The sequence below is a fragment of the Parus major genome, chromosome 1A, assembly GCF_001522545.3.
Source record: "Parus major isolate Abel chromosome 1A, Parus_major1.1, whole genome shotgun sequence".
In the NCBI taxonomy this organism is placed as follows: Eukaryota; Metazoa; Chordata; class Aves; order Passeriformes; family Paridae; genus Parus; species Parus major.
Genome location: NC_031773.1, coordinates 39413535 through 39438900, shown reverse-complemented (window position 1 = coordinate 39438900; position 25366 = coordinate 39413535). Strand labels below are relative to the sequence as shown.

The window sequence follows — 25366 nt, the reverse complement described above, 5'->3', positions numbered from 1 at the left end:
AAAGACTAGGGTTTCCCTCCCCATGCTGTTTCAAGTCTCACCTTCCACGGAACACTGGGTACACAGAGCTTATAATGAAGATATAAAACATTTTTTTGTTAAGACTGGTGCCTAATGACTTATTGCACAGTGATATTTACAAATGGTTTAGATAGGTGCTTGCACGGTAGTGATTTTGTAGAATGTTAGATAGCACCAAATAAAATCATAATGACTCAAACCTACATAACAGTATAAGAAAAAAACAAAACCACCACAACACAAAATAGTGAACTATTCAAAAAGCTTTTAGACAAGATTTAAGACATTTGTATCAGTTTCCAATAAGGAAAGATTTTTCTTCCCTTCTCTCTCATTTCACTCACCCTATACAACAAAATACTGAAATCTGCAGTACAAAATTGTATCCAAATATTTTCCTCTTCCTTGAAACCCTAGCATATGGGATCTCTTAGCCAAGCAATATGTACTCCTCCCTACACACTTGTTTGAGACACAACAGATAGCCACTGATACCATGTGTCATTATTTGGCTCTGCTTCAGCACTTTGCTATAAAACACTGAGACCAGAAAAGAAGGAATAGGAAGTATAGACTGTTCCAAGTTTCTGATGCTTGTTTCTCCAGGAGTAGGAAGTCCACATGATTTGGTATTACCAACTGCAGAGAAAGACACAGCTACAGACATATGGAAACAGACAGCCTAGTAGTGAGTAGCCAGTCTGGGCTAGACAGAGCAGAGTGTATGCCTAGTATAGTTTTGCCACACATTTCTCAAAATCAACAGCATGGACAACATATATATACTTGAAAAAAAAAACAAATATTGCAGGTTATCATTCTAGTTACAGTCATCAACGTTAAACATAGAAATATTCATTTACTGAAAAAAAATATCCTTCACAGACATATAAACTATAAATTTATCATATACACTGCTCTGTAGAAAACAGATGTTATATTTTTCAACACAAGAAGTTATGGGCTTGAGTAACTTATTTGACATCAGTTCACAGTTCAGCCTTTGAGCCTGCTGTGCAAATTTAAAATGTCAGCTCGTGGTTCACCTGTCATCATCTGAACCTAAACACTTCCTGAGAATTTTTCCCAAAATCCATGTTTTACTTCATTCCTGATAAACTCATTAATAATTTGTGAAAAAGAAATAAAAAAGAAAAAAAATAAATAAATAGTTGTGTGGCAACACCAGAAGGTGATACGCTACAAATCTGTCTGAAATCAGCTGGGTTTCTTTCTCCTGCCTTCTCCATCCCTTCCTTTTCTCCCTGGCCTCAGGAACACCTGCCCAAATATGATTGTCTTGTTGACAGAAAGGTGGAACAAAATTGTCTGTGTAGTTTTCAGTTAAGCAATTAAAAACCGCAAAACCAAACATGACAGGGTTATTTGGGCCAGACAGAAAGAAACAAGAATGGTTCAACTGAATTATTGTGTGTAAAACTCCAGCCTACTGGCTGACTAGTTCAAGACAGGGTATTTTCCTTCTTTAATATACGAACAGACACTTCCTTCCTGTGTGAAGAAATAAAACCTTCAATGTTCTGCTTTTTATTATTTTAGAAAGAAGCCAGGGATCAGAGAACATCAACTAATGAAACTGTTTTGTATATGTATTTCAAATTAAAATGAAAAAAAATCCTAAAATTTAATCCAGATCTCTGTGTTTACACACACACATTTCCTGTCTACCAAATGATTCTTGGAACTTCTGCCTCAAACCTTTTGCATGCTCTTAAATAAAGCAGTAATTCTGAAAATATACCTTAAAATAGTTGCTAAAAAGGAGAAGAAAAAAATAAAATTACCCTAAGTCATCAACTCATTGGTAATAATTTCACAGAAAGCCCAGCTATTTTCTTTGAGGAGGACTTGGAAAAATAAGGCTGGTATCAGATGAACTGATCAACTGTAAACTGCACCACACCAACCAACAGCATACTTGGTTTCATAACTCCATGATCCACACGAACACCTACTTATAAATGGGACTATGTCCTGCCAGTAGCAGGGCTATTGCATCAATCTCCTTTGCAACATTACAGTGGAATATTGATAAATGGCTCTTGCAAAGACACAGCAGCTGAATAAGCACATTCAGAGACAAGGATTCATGAAAACAATCTTAGTTATATCCTCTTAGGTCTCAAAAGGCTAAAGTGCTGTTAGTTGGGTTGTTTTTTTTTTGCTTTACCTGAAAGGATTAATAAAAAATAAAAAAAAAGAAAAGCGGCCAATGAATGTGAACAATTAGAGAAAGAGTCCTCCAGACAAGTACATAGGTGACTCATCAATTACTACTATTTAATATGCATACTAGGTCTAGGACTTCCCATATAGATTATCTTTTGAGGCTATAAAGAAAAAAATATTCTTTTTCTTGTTTACTGAATAACAATATTGATCCCATAGACATTTTTTATTTTTTACCTACATATAGCTAAATTCAGTTTTGAATGTCATGTTATTCCTCATATTCCTCTGGAGCCACTTTTATTTCTTAGAATGGAAGCTTCTCATCCAATTTCAACCCTTTTGAAACTGAAAGAGTATTTCTAACTCTATATAACTTGTAAAAATAAGCAGTAATTTCTGGTTATAAGGCATAACAGAATTGCTAAGTGTGGGTTTTATTTTTTTCTGATTTAAGCGTACTCCTCTTCATAATTTACTACTGTATTTAAACTTCTGATCTTTTTAGCACACTACATATAAGAGAATAAACCTGCTTCACTTTTTGCTTTGGGGATATGTTATTTTTACTGGAATATAGCTGACATTCAGTGTTGCAGTATTTTCTAATTTGGTCTCATTCTACCATAAAAATGAACAAAATACACATTAAAATATTACTGAAATTATAATTTGTTATTAAAATACTGAAAATATAAATATTTGGACTAAAAGAAACTGTTTCCTTACTCTCATTTGATTGCCCTTTAGCTGTAAAAATATATGGCATTCTACAGTGGGTGTGACATTAATAGATCAGTAAGTACCAGAGCATCTCAAATAGCAGGAATCCAAGAAAAATACATCTAAATCAGCTATAAATAAGAAATGCTTCTTTATTTCTGGACATCCAACATGTTAATCCCAGCCTTGGTAGTGATTTCTATTTTTCTTATTTCCAACACCTTCATGATAGCTTATGAAGAATAGTGAAGACTTTATGCTAATTACTGTGCTTACTTCAGAAAGCGTGAAAGCATCCACATTTATTTCTTCATATTCATCTTCCACTTCATCACTTTTAACATCTGCAAGAGCACTGGCCAGTTTCTTTCGCAAAAGAAAACCCTTCCAAAATGCCTAAACAAAATATTTAAAGCATGTTATACACAGCCATAGATCAAGCCCAAATCCAGATTCTCTAAGTTATCCCATTAGGAAGATAAAACATCTTGGGCCTTTGTTTAATAGCTCAATGATCTGTTTTTTGAACTTTATGTGACATTTAAAACTACAAGACAAATTAAATGCCAGCATATGTCTAAAGCATAGAGTACTCAAGAGGCTCTCCACAAGTAAGCAGAAAGGAATCCTGCAACTCCCTCAACTACAAACCTGGGTCAACTAATTAATTATTTGACAATTCCTTCAGGGACTATTTTAAACTGAAAGGAAAGGCTACATAGGGAAAGCCTGAGTGCCAACTTTCAAACTACTGAGAATAAAAATACAGATGTACTAAATGTCTTCAGGTTTATAAGCAGCAATTCTTGGAAACATCTCTTGTATTTCACCTAGGTCAATAACTCTTTCTTAACTGTCTAAGATCTTTATTTTAAAAAAATATTACCAGTAAGCATAATCATCTCTAAGAAAAATAAGCACATTAAAATTAAAGTGCTAGAAAACTAGAAAGGGTGTCAGAAAGATATGCCAAGCATAGAATCATGTCCAGAAAAAACACTTCAGAGATCAAAATGAGTTAGATGAAATTAAGAAAACTACATACAACACAGCAACTTCCCCCCAAATCAGTATTTGACATCATTAGAATTCAAGATGCCCCAAGTGTTTGAAACACCATGCAAAATATTGTCACTGTCATAAAAGAAGAGGTGGTGCACACCTTTAATGACTCTGCAATGAAAACACTAAAACAGAAAGGGTAAATCTCATATTCTGGCTTAACATTTAGATTATTAATTTTTAGAAAAGGTTTTTCTAATCACATAAATTATTGGAAATGTTACTATTTTACACACATATTTCCTGATTATTACAAAATGATTAAATGCTTTAGAGTTGCTTTCTTATAACTTCATTGTTGTTATTTTTCTGCAGGCCTTCATAAGCATCAAGATAAAATATCCTGATATTAATGAGTTATCAAATGACAAATATATTTCATTCAAGAAAGACAATTAGTTTTGACAGATTTAAAGGAGAAAACTAATCCTAATGATATACGCAGAAGCCTAAATTTTGAGGCAGCTGCTAATAGAAACCTATGAAAGCACCAGGTCTGTGCTCAGTCATGATCAAAAAGAAAAATTACATGTAGTAGTTTTTAAGAAATAAAATAAAAACTTTCTTACTGTACAAATTCATTCATATGGAATTCAGATCTTGTTGCTCCTTTAAAAAAGATTGTAACAGATTGTGGCAAAGGTTCAGAGAGGAACAAAAAGATAAAGAGAATTACAGAGAAATGTGAAAATAGACCAAACAGACTAAAATTTTATTTACAAAAAGTGGTTATAAGGATGGGTGTATGAGAGATCTAAGTATCTGTAATATGCACAGAAGATAAATAATAAATTACTTCTATTTTCATACTCATTTTGGGAGTTACCATGTTTGAAACAAATGAAAGGAAGCGCATATTAATCACTATATAGATTTGTTAAAAGCACTACTTTAATATACGGTAGAGGCTAAATAACTAAGTCAAAAAATGGATTAAATAAGTTTATGGAAATCAATTGTTAATATGCTAGCTCCACATTATACTCCAAAAAGAAATTTTTACTTCTAAATCACTTTGTCATTTTTGAAATTTGTGTATAAGACTTTATGGAATGTTTCCAAGTAAACTTGAAAATATAAAAAAATTATGAAATTGACAGCACTGACTTGCTTCAAAATGTAAAAAATACCCCCATGAACCTTGTCAACTTGGCAGGCAAATGCTGGTTACCAAACTAAACAGAGTCAAGGTATGGACTTCAACTCCTGCCTGTGGTAATCCATTCTGTTTAACTGTTATTAGCTCAGTACCTACCATAGGACAGCCTAGGCCATGGTCTGTTCCCAAGGACAATATGGATAAAGCAATCCTGGGTTTTGGAGATGGGAACAGAAGGAAAGAAATGGAAAGGTAGAATAGAAGAGACAGGAAGATTATTTAGTCACATAGATATCTGACACAACAGATTAGTTACACAGCATCCATCAGTTTCATAGCACAGACAGGCCCCAGTAAGAGCACAGGCACAGTATCTCTTAAGCATGATATTAGAATTAAATCAAGTAAAAATAATTCTGAGAAATACTTGGTGAAAAAGGGAAAATATTTTCATGTATAAAAAATATATGTATCATATTCTATAATGGTTTTTTTTGGTAATGAAGTATCTGTTTAAGAAACAAGAAGCTTATGCTGATTAAATAAAACAAAAATGTTTAATTATGAAACTTAAAATGATAATAAGCAAAAATAGATTAAAGATGACAATTACAGAAAACTAGAAAGATTTTTTTTGTTATTAAACTGACAAAATAAGAAAATATCATCAACCAACCTGGATTACTGTGGCAGCTTCATGCTTCTGTCTCAAAGCTCCTACAAACTGATGATTTTCTGTTCTACTGCAATCATTTTTCCTCTGAGCATGGTACTGCCGCCAAAAGGACTGGATCAAGGATGCTGCTGTATGTAGTCTCATGGAGAAATAAATACATTTATGACTCACATATCCTCACCAAAACATCTGGATCACCATATCTGCCAAACTTCAGCCATAAAATATAGGACTGTGCTTTAAGAAAAATGTAAAGTTGTGCCACTAAACAAGAAATTACAATCCAGATATGACATATATGTTCAGAAACACTGGAGGATATTCACATCATCTAACTTCTGAATCCAATTATCTAAGGACTAATCTCCACTGGGTTCTATTCTGCAAATAATCTCAGTAGAGGAAAAGTCCTCAAAGGAAGGATTAGGAGCAGAAGTGGTGTGAAAATGACCAAATAAAGTCATTGAATAAGTACTGATTAAGTACTGAATAAATGTACAAATAAACAACAACAAACAAATAAATAAACAAAACAAATAATTAAAAAAAAAACACCTACCAAAAAACAAACACCAAGCACTAAAGAGGAATAAGTACTCAAAATATGAGACACCTATTTTTAATGGAACAGACAGGAAAAACACAGAAAGTGCAACTTCATCTTTTGCCTGAGTTTAAGACTTCTTTAGACTTTAAGACTTCTGACCACTGATTATATGAGTACATTTTCTAACCTGCTTATTTTTTAAGAAGCACTAAGTACAGAATATTTAGATCTGTTCAGTGACTCATATTTCTAAATATATGTTCAAATAATTCATACTGATGGAGAAAAAGTATAATGTCAGCTCTGCATTGTGACTTTACTATATTTATTATCTTGGAATTCTTTTCTCCACAAAATACTCATTTCAATTGGACAGTGTATTAAAGAAAAGACATCTAAATTTCCCATCTCTACATAATTCCTTTCCTTGTGTAGTGCATCTATTTAAATAGAGGACTACTAGTCAGCAAAAAATAAAAAAATAATCACACTTCAGAGGTCAAGACAAATACAAAAAAATGGTTTGCATTCTGTTTTGAAGAGAACTCTCCAAAATCACATTTACAGAATTAATTCAAAACATTAATGAAAAACTAAAGGAACCATTTCAGAAAAAATTTTGAAGTATTCATCTCATGCAAGAGACTAATGTATTCTTGCTCTCAGCTTGCTGATGCATGGTCTTCCTTAATCATAAATTTTATGAAAAATTATTAGTGTCTTAAGTACCTACTGTCCTATTTACCATAAACCTAAACAGCTCAAAGAAGCACATCCACCATGCTTGCTTTCCATACTGTTCTCAATACATGTTTTTGAAACTGAATTCTTATGAAATTTCAACTCAATTCTTGAGTATTTACTGCAAAAAAAATCAGCTTCTGTTTTCCTCGTATGTACATCCAGAACTATACAAATCAGCAGCAAACACATTTCAAAGAGTTAATAAACCAGCCTTTTTCATGCAGGATAAAATTTGGGGACACATAAGTTGAACTGTCCTCTCACCCCTGCCTCTAATTTTAAGAAGAAGGTTAAGGCGTTTTGGAGGAGTATTGAAAGCAGGGCAGGCCATTAGCTCTTCAGTCATCACAACAGCACAAGACTGGCCTAAATCAAGGGATTAGGATTGTAGATTTAAGCAATTTTCCCTCTTGCTTTTTTAATGGTACTGACTGTAAAGTTTACACAGATGAATCTTGAATGTCTAATTAATAATTCTGGCAAAAAAACCTTATACTAGTTTCTAGTTAATCTCCTCCAAACTTTCTACAAAACATTTGGCATTTGTATTCCTAACTCTGCATGTGTCATTAAATTGGTGTCTTAACCTTATTTGAAGTATGTAAATATCTATATCCTAATATACCAACTGGGAGAATACCACAGAGGATTCTTACTTGTTAATATATAAAAATAGTGTGCAACACTTGAATATAACTCTTTCTTGTCTAATAAACTTAAAAATATTATCTTACAAGTTCTGTGCCTCTGTTTTAAACAAAAAATCCTCACTCCTATTATCTCTCTATATAATCAACTTGAAAGCAACACGACATCCATCTCACCTTTCTGTATCATCACCAAAGTGCTGGAGATTTCTTCCCGTATCACTTGCTACTATCACTGACTTTTGCAATGTGAGTTGGCTTGACATGTTATTGTTGCCTTTTCTCTCCCCACTGTAATTAAGACAAGATTCAGTACTCTCCTGCTTCACTCTCTGATCTCCTCTATTTTCCTTCTGATGCACAGGTATGGAGGAGTTAATGAATGTGGCCTGAATATCACCAGTAGTAATCCATCTTTTGGAAGGATCCAACAAGACCTGTTTATTTTCTGTCACACCCATGATAAAGAGGTTATTTTCCTGTAGGCAGCCAGTGGATGTTTGTTTTAAATAATTTTGAAGTGCTTCTGGTCCATCTCTTTCAGTAATGTTCCGTTCACCATACTCGTGTACATATCGATGTTTAATACTTAGTTTCATCAACTGATTAAAATACCAGCATTGTCCCAGTGCAGAATCAATAGAAGAAGCAATTCTGGGAAAAAAAAAAATAAAAAAAAAAAAATGTTGGCATGTCTGTTAGAATGCTTTAAAAAGAAAAAATCCGTCTATTATTTCCTAAAATAGCTTGTATTTTCAAGTATTTTTACATGTTTCCATATTCTTACAACAAATAGCAATTACTCTGATTGGAAATCCAGTTTCAGTAATTATAAATTTTAATAGCTTTTGTCTTTCTTTGGACATATTTAAAATACAATCACACAGATTTTTTATTTTACTCTGAGTTTTTCTAAAAGAGAAAGTTTTCAGTCCTTTTAAAATAGCCATTACAGCATACATTTCACTATTAACTTTCTGTGTGGTTAGTGGCATGTGAAGCACAAATTTTTAGAGGGTTTGAGGCAATTTTGCCTTAATCAATCTTATCTGGCAACTATGAAAGCTCATATAAAAATAACAGTAATTTTAAATTTTAGATAGCACAGCAACAAACCCCAAACTTAGATTCAAACCAATAAATTACAATATCTAAATAAAATTCAGGATAACAAACTTTCAAGTACAGATCTTTTTATCAATATAAGGCAAAGTGCTAGATTGAAGCGACTGTAGCCTATGAAGTCTGGCTCTCATTAGTTCTTTGTGTTAAACTATCTAAATGATGAGGTTAAGTAAGAGTAAATATGAACTAATTGTTACAGATTCAGACAGATGTCTGTACTTTGAATGGTGTTTGTTCATTTTATTAGGTAGCAGGTACTTCTGGAATCATGAAAACATTTTTCTTTAATAGAACAGATAAATGCAGAGATCTGTAATCTGGTGCTAATTCCAAAGGAGTAAAAAGTCAATTTCAGGTCAGCAATCCAAGAGAAAAAGTAGAAATAAGACAAATTTTCTTGTTAGTCTGGAAAAATTAGGTCCTAAAATTATAGTTAGAATAACAGAAATTTCCTTCCTGTTCATCATTCTGGAAAGGTAAAATTTTTAAAAGGTTTTACTGGGGACTCTTTACCATTATAATTATATTCTCAGTGAAGTTCAACTAAGAACATTTTAGATTTTCAAGAACATAATCAATCAGACCCTAGAAGAGTAAAAAGTATCCCAACTCTCCCTCTGCTAATGCAACTTCAGTGCTATTGGACAAAATCTGAATGGGTAAATTGATCCACACAATTTAACTCATTGTGCAATAGCTGTACATTTAATTGTCCACTACAAAACATTATTCCTACTCCTGTTAATTCCATACATATGACAAGCTTTAAAAATATTTAAACCAATTTTATTTGCTTAAGGATCTAATTCACTACATAGTAAGAATAACAACTTCTTTAACATAAAATACTTAAAGCATTAGTGAAATTTTTTAGTTAAATATATAGAATTGTGTTAATGTTAAAATATTAAAAAAACATAAATCTGGTAAAAGATCATTACCGAATTTCTACATACAATAATATAGTGAGAAGACAAAAACAAAAAACAAAAAAAAAGGAAAAATTGTTTTCCTTTTCTTTGCTTTATTTTGTTGGTTTATTTGTTTATAAAAATTAAAATATTGCAGAAAACCCCAGAATGTTTTATATATTGAACAAAAAAAATTACCTGTGAAAACCATATGCTAAGTATCCTTGCTCATGGTAAAAAAAACCAGAAAGAAAGAAAAACTAACCACCATAAGAAAGAAAAACTAACCACCATAACAGTGAATCCTCTCCTTTGACAGGTGCAGGGGTATCTCAAGCAGCTATTTCACCCTTCCAGTGGCTATGAATAAGTCAAGCAGAAATGGAAAGGGAGATTGAGGAAGCTAAAATTCAGGCAGGGAATAATTTTGTGGTCATCAGGGAATGTGTGCTCGTTTTTTTTTTTTATAGAGGCTGGTTTTTGGGCAGTTTTTCCAAGCAGTGGCTGCAAAATATCATCTTGTCATTGTGGACATGCATTCTCTCCCATACCTTCCCCAGCAATCCACCATTATACTTTGATTTTGCAGGATTTTTAGGCTGCCCTCTGTACCAACAAGTTTTTGATTTAGGCAGTCACAGTAGCCTAAATTTAAAGAAACTACAAAGGAAGCTGAAGTGATATCAGAGGCTATGAAGTGGCAGGGTATGTCTGAGGCTCTCCAGTGCACAGACACCAAAGGTCACAATGGGACCTAGTACTAACATGGCAGTCAGCTTGGTGCTTCCCTTCAGTGAACAGGGATTTCAGGCATCCTATCAACACACTGCAACTTTCTCAGTGTCTCAGTAGCACTGCACTCTTGATACCAGAGATGTGCTCCTGAAGATTGCTTATTCAAACCACAGAAAAGAAATTGCTGTAATGGAAAATAGGCAGGACTGGTTTACTTCTTTAATGATAAAAGAAAAAACAAAACAAAAAACGTACAAGGAAAGAGAGAAGACACAGTAAAAATTATGTCAATATAAAGACTTTTGATACCACAATATTTACTTTTCAATTAATGGAAATTCATCGCCTTTCAGACCTTTTGCAGTGTTATTTGTCACACTTAACCTGGAATTGCTTCTTGGTTAAGATCTGACCAAGATTTTAAGTATAAACTAGCATTGAGACAAAACAAGAAATTAAATTATCCTATGGAAACACCAGTATCCATAGTGTCTGGCTGCTTAGTATGCAATGAAATATAAATATGGTGGCCTTGCAACAGCAAATTTTTTATGGCTTTCAGCTTTGACCAGCACATTCCTTCATGCTTAGTTGCTGCCAGGCTACCCACAGCTTTATTTTGATCATAACAAGTGAAAGTGATTTATGCCATATGCAAATTTTAGCATAACCACAAAGCATAACCACTGCTTTTGCCGTGGGAGAAAGGGGTAAGAAGCCAGAAGAACAAGGGATGAGTCTTGCAGTACTGCACAAATATGCTAAACTAGCAGCCTTGATACTAAAGACCAAGATATTATTTTTACAAAAAAAATACTAAGAGCAAAAAGCTGCTTGTAGGTTGTTTTGGTTTGGTTTTTTTTTTTTGTTTGTTTGTTTGTTGGTTTTTTTGTTGCTGTCACCAGATACCTCTCTATTTGTGCCAGCATTTTCCAGGGGCTTTGAGGTAAGATAAAAGCATTAGAAACAGATTTTAATCTATTTGGAAATTTAAGTCAGGCATTTATTAAGGACTGTTACAACTTCAGTCCTCACATCAATTCACAAAGAGTATCCATGACTGTCCTGGTTAATTTAGACCAAACCCTGCTCAATTCCCATGCAATGGAGGAGTAGAGGGAGGAGGAATAAACCCCACTGGCAGCACCTAGGAAGCCTAAGGATCCATGCACAGATTGACTTAACAGATATAGAAAAGGACAGATTATTCATGCTTAAAGGTCTTCCAGTGGAGTTCAAATCAACGAAAATGTTGCAACTTAAGAAATTTAAAGAGGTGGCAGAGGCTTGCTTAGAGAGCTAAACACATTTTGTATAGAATTTTCTACTGCAATCACACCTGCAATGGCTGCCTGGTTATTCAAAGAGCATAATTTTGTCAGAATGAGCCAGTAAATCTGGAAAAGTCAGCAGAGCAAATGCCTAAGAGGCAAAAGGGACAGGCTTGGAAAAAACAAGCCCATTCTGATCATGAATGGCAGTTTTCTCCTGGTCCTTGCAGTTAAATCATAATATTCTACCCCTTCATATGTTAGTGTTTGCTAGTTAAAACCTCACTTAGTATCATGTTTTTCCCATCTCTTTCATAATTATAATACATGGAATATTCAAATAGTAAACCTCTGTTTATGTGAGCTTTTGTTTGCAATGGAGTGGGATAAAATCTAATGTCTTCAGAAAAACTTCAATAAGCATCATTACTGATGTTCAACTGCACTTTACCAAAGTCCCTTACAAACATGAAATAGGTCACTGTTGGCATAGTCTCTCCTTGCAACACCATTTATGAAATTCCTATCATTTTCACTGTAATATAGATACACTAAAGTTTGTAAAGTTCAAGCTCCACTAGCCAGAAAACTGCACATTTGATGGCTGAAAACAAATTGCTGCAGCACAGGTATCATATTATTTCTTTACATGATTACTTATTACAAGTCATCTAGAGGTTATGTGACAGAAAACATTTTGTATAATTGATAAATTCAATTGAAAAGTAATTTTTATTCTTAAGCATGGCAACAACAGAGAAGTTTCATGAAGAAACAGCACAGAGAATTTAACTGGGCAGCAGTGGTGTATGAAACAGATTAGGGAAGCAAGCAGTGATTACTTTTGGCAGCTTACATACTTGAGGTCGCACCTACAGGGGCTCATAACTTAGCAACATGTGAAACAGATAGAAGCTTGATCTATTGTTGGCCTGTTGTTTAGCAATGTCACATTAATTCAGTCAAAGTATTGCAATATGTACATATAATAGCTATGCTGTTAAGGCTTATATACAAACAAGTTGTTTAGAGTTCCTTTTATGAACTGCAGTTTGCAATGGTTTTCAAGTCATCCATAAATTTTACTTCAGTCAAAATAAAAGATAGATGGCTTTAACACACAAGAAATTAATTTTAAGACCAAATTTGATACATGCCATGGTTACTGATTTAAAAAATCATGAATGAATTCTCAAAAGCTTAAAAACTCCACAACCCTCCCTCCTCTGCATTCCCCACCTTCCCTCCACCCAAACCAGACATTCAGCAAAGAGATGTTTACATAATCACCTCTTTCCACTACTGTTCTCAAACATCTGCAGGCTCTTTCAAACATTTATCTTTCAAAATTTACATAGAATCATAATAAAATTCTCAATTGAAGGAACCTCAGGAGGTCTCTGGTCCAACCTTCTGCTTCAAAGCTGGGTTAGCTCTCAAATCAGACCAGTTTGCTCAGGTTTTCATCCAGTCAGGTCTTGCAAATCTCCACAAACAAGACTGCACAACTACTCCAGGCAGCCTATTGCAATTCATCACTGTCCCACACTGAAAAGGTTTCTCCTTATGTCCAGTTGTACTACTTCTGGCTGGAATGAATTAACTCTCACTACAGTTTCCCATTTAATGCCATGATTTAGATTTGTAACCGAAACTATATCAATCAAACACTAATGTTTTGCTGAACAGTGCTTGGACAGAGTCAAGGCCTCCTCTCTTCCACTCAGCAAGTAGCCTGGGAGTGGGCAGAAGGCCTCCTGTCTTTACCTCCTTCCTAGATAAAGGACTTTGCACTTGTCCTTGTTGAATCTACAAAGCTCCTGGTGATCTGTCCTCCCATCTTGCCTGTGGTCTGATTGGTAGCCCTCCCCTCAACAACTGCCTTTGAATACTTGTGGTCTGCAAGCACAGTAAGCCTGCGCTCCGTCTCCTGCTCCCAGTCTTTGATAAGACATTAGAAGTACAAGTCAGCTTCCAGAAAGTAGTGTGAGCCACATGCTCCTCATAATTAATGGATGGTCTGAGCCTGATGACCCAACAATATATTTCTTATTTATCTTTCTTCTGTTCATTCATACAGAATTAAAAAACCCTAAATTTTAGGAATATCTTCTTTTCCTCTCATTTTTTACCATCCTGCAGGAATGTATATGAAAGGTCTCTAGATTCTGCTACAGCTTGCTCATGAGTCATATCCTAATTACAAACCGGCTTTTTTTCTGCAAAAGGATAATGATGAAATATCTAAATATCAGACATGGAGAATTTTCTCAGTCATGGAAAAGGAGAGCTTTACTTTCCTTTAAGGAAAATGAAGGTGAGAACACCATTTCAGGATGGTAAACAGATTAGGAAATATCAGCTTCCCACCTGCAAACCAGAAGCCAAAAATCACAAAAGTGGAGAAGACATATCTTGATGGTGTAATGGAGAAACATATAACTTTTAGAAGCCACTTACACATTACATCTGCCATAGAACAATGCACTATATAATTTCTCCCAACTAATTTCAATCTAATTCTTAATACAAACCTCTTTTCAAGTTAATCTGATTCTAAGCTATGAAGATTTTATTGCACCTTAGTAAAAACTGCAATAATACAACAATGTAATAAACTGTTAGCTAGTAACAAGATACCAAGGATATACAGGCTTACATGGAAACACAAAATAGCTAGATTCTGAAAAAAAACTGCATGCTTTTCCTGAACCAACAAAGTATGCAAGGCAAACTTCAAACTAAAATAATGTAAAACATTACGTGCTTTACCTGCTCTGGGGTAATGTTCAGTACCTGGTAGAATCAAGAAAACTAGTTTTCCAAAAATTAAAACATTAGTTGGATATTCAAAGGACTATAAGGATTTTCTGAACCTGCTAGGAAATTAAAAGGAACTACGCAAGAAAAAACCATGCAGTATTACTAAGTGCAGAAATGAGAAGTTTGAGATAGTTAGATATTTTAAAACAATTAAAACATAGCATGTGTAAGTGATAAATAACCACTTGCATGGTCTAAGCTGAAGCTACTGGACAACAAACCACGGTAACAGTGATAGAGGTAGCAAGTATGACAAAATTAAAGACCTGTACATAGATTCATCTAACTCACTACCTTAAGAGAAAAGAGGTCAAATTTTTTCAATTATTTAGAATGTGAATAATTTACACATGGAAAATAAATGCAGAAATGCAAATAGAGCATATTGTACCAAATTAGAGCAGAATTAGAGCTGATTAAGCTAAAGTTGGAAATCATGTTAATATGTTTATATGTTGTTAATATGATTATACAACTTTCAGGATTTAAACTACAATTCCTGCATAGCACTGTACTATGTTGTGTGCATAAATTCATTTAACTACTTCTAACTGCAGGTTTTTGAACCATTTGTTTTCTCAAAGAAACAAAACTCAAGGCATTCATAACTTAATATCTGTCTAAAACAGACTTTGCTCTGAAGTCAGTGATTCTAATCACTTTCTTATTCTAATACATTTCCAGGCAAAAAACCCTAAGTAAAATTCATATGCCAGCCAGAACTTCAGTAATAATACGTAAAAAAATATTTCTGAATATAATTTATATTCACATAAATACGTACTCCAATTCAGCGGCCTTTTTTTTCAGTTGAATAGTTTCTGCAATTTGAACTTGACAAAGTTCCAGAAAACTTCCCAATTCTGATGCTTTGATTTTTTCAGTTGTGGGTAAAGTATGATGGATTAAGACTTCACCATTAAGCAACTGTAAACTAGGAAGGATCTCCAACATGGAAGACCTTAAGAAAAAAAAAAACATAATTAGTTTTTGAAAAAATCCTTATGCTAAAACACCCATTTTATTGATACAATTATGTAGCAATACAGAACATGAAGACAGCTCTCTAAATTTTTGCATACATTTCTCCTTATTTCATATGTTAACATATTAACTAAGAATTTATACTTAAACTAAAGAATAATATAAAGAATAAAACACAGAATGTAGCAAGACTTAGTACTTAATTGGTATAAAGAACACTGATGAAATACTGACACCAAGAAAGTCAATGGCAATAGTCTCAATTCACTAGAGCTAGAATTTTACCTGTACAAACCTTAATGGGAAAATATGACACACTTGTGCATAGGCACCTGTAATTCATTTGATTAGTAGGCAACACAGCAAAATAAAACATAGGATTATGATACAGAGCTGATTATGTTGACACATTAAAAAACTTAAATTTTTAAACTGCACAAAATACTAAACCTTGCCAATTCTAGTCCCTTTATCATTTGCATATACCACATATAATGACTGACAAGTATGCAGTATGCCTGACAAGAAAAAAACAAACTACTTTAGAAATACTGAAATCAAGGCAGTGAAAAGAATGAGAGCAAAGATGAAATTTCCTTGCTATAAAAAGGACAGTAATGGCCACTGATGTAAGAAAAGATATGTATGAGAAATTTACCTAATCAAAGAGAAGAAAACACAAAAAAACCCCAAAAAACATTAAAAAAATGTACCACCCATGCGGTTTCGTTTAGGCTATTGAGAGATGTAAGCTGCTACTGCAATCTTGTTTCACATATTTCTTGTACCAGAACAATTTGTTGAAAGTTTGAAGACTGCAAAATTATATCAACTCACAATATTTTCATTAACTCAGTTTTAAGTAACACTAACTCTTGAAAGAATACTAATTGTATGCTGTAAATCCCCTTATTATTAAAAAAGAGTATTGTTTTCAAAATTTTGGAGCTCCCTGACTAATCCCAGTGAAGGTAAAGGACTACTACTCAGTTCAAACAACATACACTAAGTTGAAAATCAGAGTTTTTATGACCGTGTTATAATATTCCAAAAAACAGAACAGAACATCAGTTTTTGCAAGTAGAAAACATTCCTTCTCTACTGCCCATTAAGGAAGGCTAAGACCATCTGAAGTACATTTGGAATAAAATTATGGATTTAGATCAACAATTCCTGAACACATAGAGAGAAATTACCAACGTTGATGTTGAACAGAAATACACCAAAACAGTGACATATCAAAGTTGATCAATGATGGAAGTTTTGTCTCTTAGAGCTGTGGGCTCTCGACACTCATTTTTCCAGCTGGGTTCCTCCTGGTGAAGGGCTGAGTCAATATTTCATTTAGTGAAAACTTCCTGGTGAATATTCTGTCACTTAAGAGGCTCTATTAATCATTTCAGCATTGAAACATATTCCCCTAGGAGTAGTCAGACTGATCCCAGGGTTTAATTTTTAGAAAGAGATTTCTTACTACTTCACTTTTGTTGGTGTTATCGCTGGCTGGACATGAAAGTACAAAACTGATTGGGAAATTTTACAACTAATTCCTTTGTTGGTATCAAGGGGTTATGTAAAGTTCACTGGAACATATTGTCTGAAGTTACAGTCAATGCTATATTCACCAAATCCATACTTCATAGTATCCCATACTTTAAATCCTTTAGAAAAATTCATCTCTTGTCTAACCATAAAAACTCTATTAGTTTAGCAATCTGAAGTGTCAGTTCTCATAGTTAAACTGAAATTCAGAAACCTTTTCCCTCCAGATTACTAGTGAAATAACAGTTTTGTAAAATAGTGGGAATTCAAACAATGGAAATGGAAATTCAAAACATTCTGTCACAATCACAGAATTTTATGAATGAAATTACCTGCAGGAATCATGAGGTGCAAATAAGTCTGTTTATGAAAAAAATCAAACAAATCAATCAAGAATGTACTTGCATAGCTATCTTTTAAACTACTCAAACACTTCTAATGAAAAGTTAGAAATAGTTGAGTATTTTCTTTTGATCAACAATCCTAAATTTGTACAAGAATCTTCAAATGGAAGATATAAATGTAATGTAAGGGTGATTTTGTTTTTTTTAGATTCTAATGAGGCCAGCAGGAGTAGGGTAGTGATCATACCCCTAGGCTTAGCACTAGTGAGGCCACACCTCAAGTACTATGTCTAATATGCAAAATCATACAAAAAAACTATTCATTTGGAATTTTACTCCTATGGCTTACAAACCCATTTAACTACTTATTTCAGGAATCATGGTAACAGCATATAATTTTGTATGTCAAGTTTCTTTTCTACCCTACTCATTTTTTATATAGGGACATATATAATCTCTAGGACTAGCTCTTTGATTTTTCAGATCATTATTCCAGTATTACACACCACTGAGGGGCAAATAACAGCATTACACTTACATCTCTTTCATAATCATAAGACATTAATTTTTGATGTAGAGATAACGAAATTGAAGAAGGATAAAAAACGCTCATTTTTAACTACTAAGGAAAAATTAAACATTCATCCTGACTTTTTCTTCTAACAGACACTACTCCTTCACTAGCTATGTGCAATGTGAACCTGTCACAGCAGAGATAGTGTTCAGACTATAGTGGGAGTGTTTCTACTGTTTAACTAAGATATATACAACAATCTGTTGTCTGATTCTGATTTTTGATTTAGCTTACCTCCAGTTCTTTTCTTGGAGAAGAGGATTCCCACTCAATGATAACTCCTTTAGTTTATGACAGCCACTAAACCAGGTATGGACATCTTTAAGATCTGTAATATAGCAGAAAGAAGCCTAAATATGTCCAAATGCAGAACCATTTTATTTCCCAAAAACTCTTACAAGAAAGTAAAATGTACCAACATCATGCAGTCCTAAAAGCAAGACTGCTATCTATACAGTATAGTTTTAATTAATATCTATAACATTCGTGTTTGGAAAATATTTATATATTTTCCATATAAATATCTGTTATAAATACATGAGAATAATCCCATTCAATTCAGTCTATAATTTAACTAAGATGTTCTTATTTGAATGGGGCTTTTATTTTTTCAACACAACTCACCTGACAAGCAGTTATTTTTGATATCAAGCTTTTCCAGAAACACAAATGAATTTAAAGGCACAAGGTCAATTAATCTAAGAACAAAACAGAAAAGAATTTTTTAAAAATTTAACAGCGGTTCAACAGAAAGGCACCGGAATAATTTCCAGGTATGAAAATTTACTTATTTATATAAGTAAATGCACATTTATCTATCCAAGATGTTAGGACTAATTACTGAAATCTTAACTTGAAAGTATTTCTTAGTTTTCTCAGCACCTCGGTTTTTAATATTTTCTCATTAATGGTTTTTTATCTGATAAATATCTAATTCTGTTCCCTGCATTTTGTGGCGAAGATCTGAAGTCTTAAAAAATTTACACAACTCAGCTGGCTTTCCTTTAGGCACCATAACTAGAACGGTACTAATAGAAGGTCCTGATTCTGGAGAAAAAATAAAATTTTCTTGGTCTCTGTTGTCTTTCCTCATTGCTCAAACTTCTTAACAGGTTGTTTCTCTTCTCCAATCAGCACATTACTTCCTAGACCCTAAAACTAGCATAACTGTTGTCATGGATGTGTTTTTCAACAGGTCAAGGCTGCACTATCCTGCAATATATTTTTATGCTTCATCTGTCTTACTACTTCTGTTCGACTGTATCAAATAGGTGCTGATTACTGAGACAGTTATGGAATTGGCTATGGAATGGCTCCTCTTGCATTATCAGAGCTTTTCGTGAGCAATAGTGCAGTAAAGCAGTACTAAAGACAGGACAGAATTCTTGTCTGCAGTATTAAAGAGTAAATGTAAAGAAACTGAGCTGACATTCAACGAAATGGGATTGAGACTGTAAGATGTGTGTTATTGCTACTACTAAAGGACTGAAGCTCAGTGTTATTTCTTTGCTTAAAAACTTCCATTGATGTAAGAATGAATATTGAATGTTTTGTTCAGCTGCCAGGCTATTGCCTAATATTTTCAGATTAAAGTTAATCTTTATTTATGTTAAGTATGAGAGGCAGGAAAAGGTAAAAATCAAGATACAAAGAATCACAATTGTCAACTAAAACTAGAATGTTTAAGCATATAGTACACCAACTATAAATTTTTTAAAGAAATACATGTTTAGGTAACATGTTTCATCCTTGTAGGGGCAAGGCCCTATCATTACAAGAGAATGGTACATAAATGGCACTGTATGTGGTCAGCTTGTAAATGCTAGTCACAGAAAGTAGTATTTTCTCAGGGTGTAGTGCCCTTGAAAGGTATAAATCAGAATTATTTTTGCCTGAAATATGACCCTACAAAAAAATGAAATGTACTCAAAATTATTGAGAGACAAAAATGCGTCTTTGTTGCTGAAATGTATGACTGTTGTGTTTCCAGCACAGGCTTTACAATGGAAAGGCAGAGCTGAATTTTACTCTGGTGCAGTAATTATGGACTAAATGTTGGTTTTAGATTATTTAATCTTATTGAAAAAACAACCAAATTTAAAGCAAAAAAAAATAATTTCCACATTCAGTTGGAAAGTATTTCTATATGACAACATAACATTTTAAGAGTAAATTCAGAGAAAGAGATATAAAGCCAACTGAGTACATGCCACTATAGTTCCATTTCTTTCTCAAACTACATTGTAAAGCCATCCTGGTTCTAATCCTATTTAGATCTATTTTCTTCATGCTATGGAAGTTTTCCAAGGAATCAAATAACTATGAAAAAGTATTGACTCTATAAAGCATTAAGCCTTATATGAATATGTGTATATAGTACTAAAAATTTCAGCATTTTAGTTTCTCATCATCAGTCAATAGTAGATAAATATATTTAATATTTGTAGCAAATATCATCATAGATATTACTGGCTAGTATTATGGCTGCAAAAACCTGAAAATTCATGATCATATATATATATATATATACACACAGAAAAAAAGTAATATTTTGCATAAGGTTCAAAAGATAATGCAGGGTTTTTATATATCATGAGTTCTCTGGATGTTTATCAGCATATACTGTGGTGAATTAGAAATTGTCCACTGGACTGTCCTTGCCTGCCGTTGGCATTATGAGAGTTAAAACATTTCTCTGTCATTCTATAGCTTTCCCTTTACCGACATTCTTTGTTAATTTTTTTCCTAAGAAAATTCAAACCAGAAAGACAAAGGACATTACTGAAAACTTAATACTACTTGACCTTGTCACATTAGCCCTGGGCATAAGAGAGATATAAATTACAAAGAAGACACAAAAGTAAAAGATATTCACAAAAAAGAAAGCTATAGCTTCCTTTTTCTGCTCCCATTTAAGGCGCTAGCAGAACAGGTCAGAGATAGAGTTTATGTTCTTTATGTTCTTTAACTATATCAAAAAACAAGACTTAAGAATTGTTGCAAGTATATATCAGGGAAAATGAAGATTGTGTTTCTGAACATGAATAACAGTTACTGCTAAAGATGGTCTAAATCCTACCATGCAACTGCTTTTCCCCAGAAAAATTAGCATTGATGTTACTAAGCAATTAGCAGGAAGCAAGGCAAAATAACTAAAATAAATTTCTCATAATCTAGATCTTCATGTGAAGACCAGATTTCTTTTTCATTCCTTAAATTAAAGACAATTCAGTTTGCAATAATCACCATATTTATAAGTGGCAAATTCACAGAATATAGGAAATCAGTCAGGCAGCCACTTCATAAATACTCTAGTAGGCAGTACTTCAAGTACATTACCCATGATGCCACATACTTAGAGATAAACCTATCACCAGCAAAGAATTGCTAAAAATTATTTTAAAAATCTAGGGTGATAAGGATAGGATGAAGAAAAGCACTATATATCAGTATAGCTTTTCTCATTAATGACTTATTTCAACATCCAATGACATTTAGATTTGTCACAATAATTCTGGAAAAGCAGTCAAATTCTCAAAACAGCACGGCTTGCAAGGAACTCAACTCTCACATCTGAGAAATTCAGTTAAAATACAGATGATATATATTTGAGAGAACAATGCATGCTAAGAAAGAACTTGACCAAATTTTTATCACTTCCAATATAAGCCTTTTAGGAATACCATTCATCTAGATGCAAAAACATGGGAGCAACATGTTCACAACAAATTTGATTGTGGCCAAACCATTTTCCCAAAATAAAAAAAGAACTTTTTCAGGTGACTGCATTAAATTTTTATCCATCTCACTTAGGTTATCTTACTGAAAGGCAAAAGATAGCAAAAAACATAACTTTGTCTTATTAATACCACATTAAAACAGAAATCTCAGGAGGGATTTTGTCAATTTTGAAGTTGAAAAAGAATGTCTACCTGAACAGCACATTTAGCATCTCACTGTAAAACTTTTAAGTTAAAAAGACATTAACTAGTAAGTTACATAGTTAAATGGGATTACATGTAAATGTAAATGCTACATGAACTCTTAACACATATTAAAAATTTATTAACCTTATACACGGACGAGGTTGCTTTCTCCTACACCTAAATCTTTATCCACCACAAAAGAAAAAAGAATATGTCTCTTTTTAAAACTAACTTAACAATTGTCTCCTCAGCTGCTACAAAATAGAGCATGGATTTTCATAGTCCCAGCTCTGCAGAAACCAAGTCAAGAAGAAATTCATCATTGTCTTTGGTCGATCGTGCATTAATCAAGAATATGCTTCGTATGTAAAAGCCACAATAAAACACTTAATAAAAGCAGCAGTGGTGAAATAGCTGTCTTTTTTCTATTTGAGGGAGTTAACCACTACCTGTTTCACTTCCTTGTTACACTGTAGGTTTAAAACAATTTAAAAAAAATATTTTTTTGAGTTTTACCTTTGATAATTTCTGATTTATGATGCAGACAAAGCATCTCAGGAATAAAAATGTCTTGTAAATTAGTGTAAGAATTTTCTTTTCACAGTACCTCACTTTCAGAAAGAATACAGATTCATAGCATTATCATTATATTGGCTTCCTGCAGTCAGTAAAGAGGAAATGGCACTCAGTGCACACTTGGAAAAAATTCACAAAATTGCACTGGCTGTAGGATAAAAGCAAAGAAACAGCTTTTCTTTCAACAGCTTACTCCATTACATTCACTGTTTCTATAGAACATCGAGTTACTTATGCTATAGCACACACATATGGAGCTGCTTATAAGTGTACATAAAGTGAGTGTAACAGAGCAGGCTACTGAAATGTCAGGAATTTTGAGGCTTTTAATATGAATTTAAGGCTATCTTGTCCTGTTTGTCTGAAAGATTTGATGTAAGCTACAGACACATCATGGAAATAAGGGGAATTGTTTGGGGGCAAAATGTATACTTATTTTTAGTACATCCAGCCTGTTGATCCAAAAATATGTCCTTTCTCACAGCCCAGCAAAAGGAACTCAGCAGACCAAACACTGCTTGGCTACTGGAAAACAGAGCAAGCGCTAAAAGGGATATTAAAAACTGTAAGACAATGGGTTAAGCAAGTGACTTAAGGTACATCTACACGGCCAGTCCAGCACAACCTAAATCCAGAGGCTGCATTCAAGATGAGACTGTCCTCACAAGTCTCTAACAGGCATATGAGATCTTCAACGAGTTTTGCAAACACTTTATTACACACAGGATAGTACACTAGAGGAAAAAGAGGAACGTACAAGAATATAGAGCCACATTATTGTGCGTTCCACGAAAAAAGCTAAACAGGACAAAGAAAAAAAATAGCTAAGAACAAGAATTAAATCAAGCAGTGTGACTCAAAATCTAATGCTTAACATACAATGGTCTTGCTTAATCACAGGCAGGAAGCACTTTCTCCAAACTCCAGAAGAATTAATAAGGGAACAAAAAATCCAAAACCCTAGAAGCATGAGCAAGAACTTGAAGATTAGAGTCTGTAGATATTTTATTTACATCCAAGAGTCTCCGTGAATAGTACTTCACTAGAGATGTTATGAAAACAATCTGAAAAGTTATATAAAAATATAGGTTGTATATACTTAAATAATATTCAATTTCCATTAAGGACATAGCTTATAATAACAGGACTCAGTCTCACACATCCTTTTTCCCACAGGCTCCCAGACACAATTGGCTCTGCTGAACTAATGTCACATAGGATGGGATTCTCCTGTTCCGATGCCGACACCTACACATGAGGTGGTTGTTTTGATTTTTTTTCTAGTCAATGAAGATGAACGGGCACTTTTAGGCTATGATTAGTCTCAAAGCAAGCAGCTAAAAATGGAAGATGAATCACCATTTAAAAACATCTATTCACTAACAGGAGAGTGAAGTAATCAGTTGAGAGTGCATTTCTATATATGGTACGTAGTATTATGTTTGTTAAGCTGAGATCAGTCTTATTCAGAACAAAATGATCATAGAATAGAAAAATAATGGATATTAATTTAATATTAATTTTCCTATTAACATATTGAAAGTTCTAATAAATGTTATATATATATATATTTATAGCAGAATTTAAATTGAGAAAAAGGGGGGTGTGGAACATAAAGATTTTTAATTCAGGATATCTGGTCATTCTACCACTAAAGATGCATAGATTATCTTAGAAAACAAACAGAAAACTAATGACAGAGGACTTGAATGCATGATACAGTTTTATGCTGCTTGTCTTGATCCTTCTTGGTTTTATACCTTTTAAACAGAACCATAAGAGTGAAAAAGTAAAGCAAATATACTTGTTTTGGAGGGTATTATTTTATTATGTAAAATAAAAAACATTCTTATTTTTCCTTTCTAACTCTAGTACTTGCCCTTAACATAGTCTTCAAAGTCTGTTTTGAATAAGCTAGCTGTGAAGTATGAAGTTTGACAGACATATTCTAGAAACAATTGCTAAAGAAAGAAAGAAACCCACCATGGTTTTAATAATGCCACAATGCTCAAGAATTATTTTCACATAACATCTAAAAGAAAAAAATTAATTTACATAGTTAATGCTGTTCCAAATTTTCTTAGATAGAGGTAGCCAATATAATTACATACTAACCACATATTTTTATTTTTAAAGAATATCCCAAAAAGATAGTGAAATTTGAACCATACTGAGAATTATACTTTTCAGACAAGTGTTATGTTAGTAAATTCCTCTGGATCAATTCTGTAAGCGGAAGAATATTTCTTACTTACCTATTTTGAGACAGCAAAAGAATCTGCAATAGAGGCAACCAATATAAAGAAAGCATTCTCAGAGAAGAAATGCTATTGTCATCCAAATATAGTTCTCTTAAGAGAACATGATTTTCCAGTCTTGGAAGCTAAATAGAAAGGAGATGGTTATTTAAGATTAATATAAATTAGAGAAAGAACAATGGAATGCTTACCAGATGCTTTTCATAAATCATTACTAAATACAAGCAACATTTTGAATATATGTATCATTTCCTTATTAAGTAAGTACCAGCTGCCACACATAATCTCTAGATATCAGGTGGTAAATACTTTTTCATTTTTTCTATCACATCTGAATAGCCAATATAAAAAATGAAAGAAAAAAATAATCAAGAGCCCAAGAGTCACAGCCTCACTTATTCATGCAGTTATTTGCTGCTTATTGAAAATGCTTTTCATCTCTTGAATTCATAGGAGAATAACTGTTAGAAAATACGATTAAGCATAGAGTTGCCAAACAACTTTCCTATTTTAAATGCTGCAGCACAAATTTCAAGTTTTGGAGAATCAACATACATTAAATAAGCATGATTATCATCAGGGGGACAA

General features: G+C 33.3%; 1 protein-coding gene across 2 annotated transcripts in view; it reads right to left on the bottom strand.

Moving 5' to 3' along the window:
* Positions 1-25366, bottom strand: part of LRRIQ1 (leucine rich repeats and IQ motif containing 1) — a 105141-nt gene that overhangs the window by 64225 nt on the left and 15550 nt on the right. For both annotated transcript variants that reach the window (XM_019006833.1, XM_019006835.1), the window contains exons 12-18: positions 24776-24903; positions 18643-18716; positions 18253-18346; positions 15359-15535; positions 7887-8363; positions 5772-5910; positions 3211-3330 (exon numbers count right to left, since the gene is read on the bottom strand). In XM_019006833.1, coding sequence (XP_018862378.1) covers positions 3211-3330; positions 5772-5910; positions 7887-8363; positions 15359-15535; positions 18253-18346; positions 18643-18716; positions 24776-24903 — 1209 coding nt within the window. The remainder of the gene's footprint in view (positions 1-3210; positions 3331-5771; positions 5911-7886; positions 8364-15358; positions 15536-18252; positions 18347-18642; positions 18717-24775; positions 24904-25366) is intronic.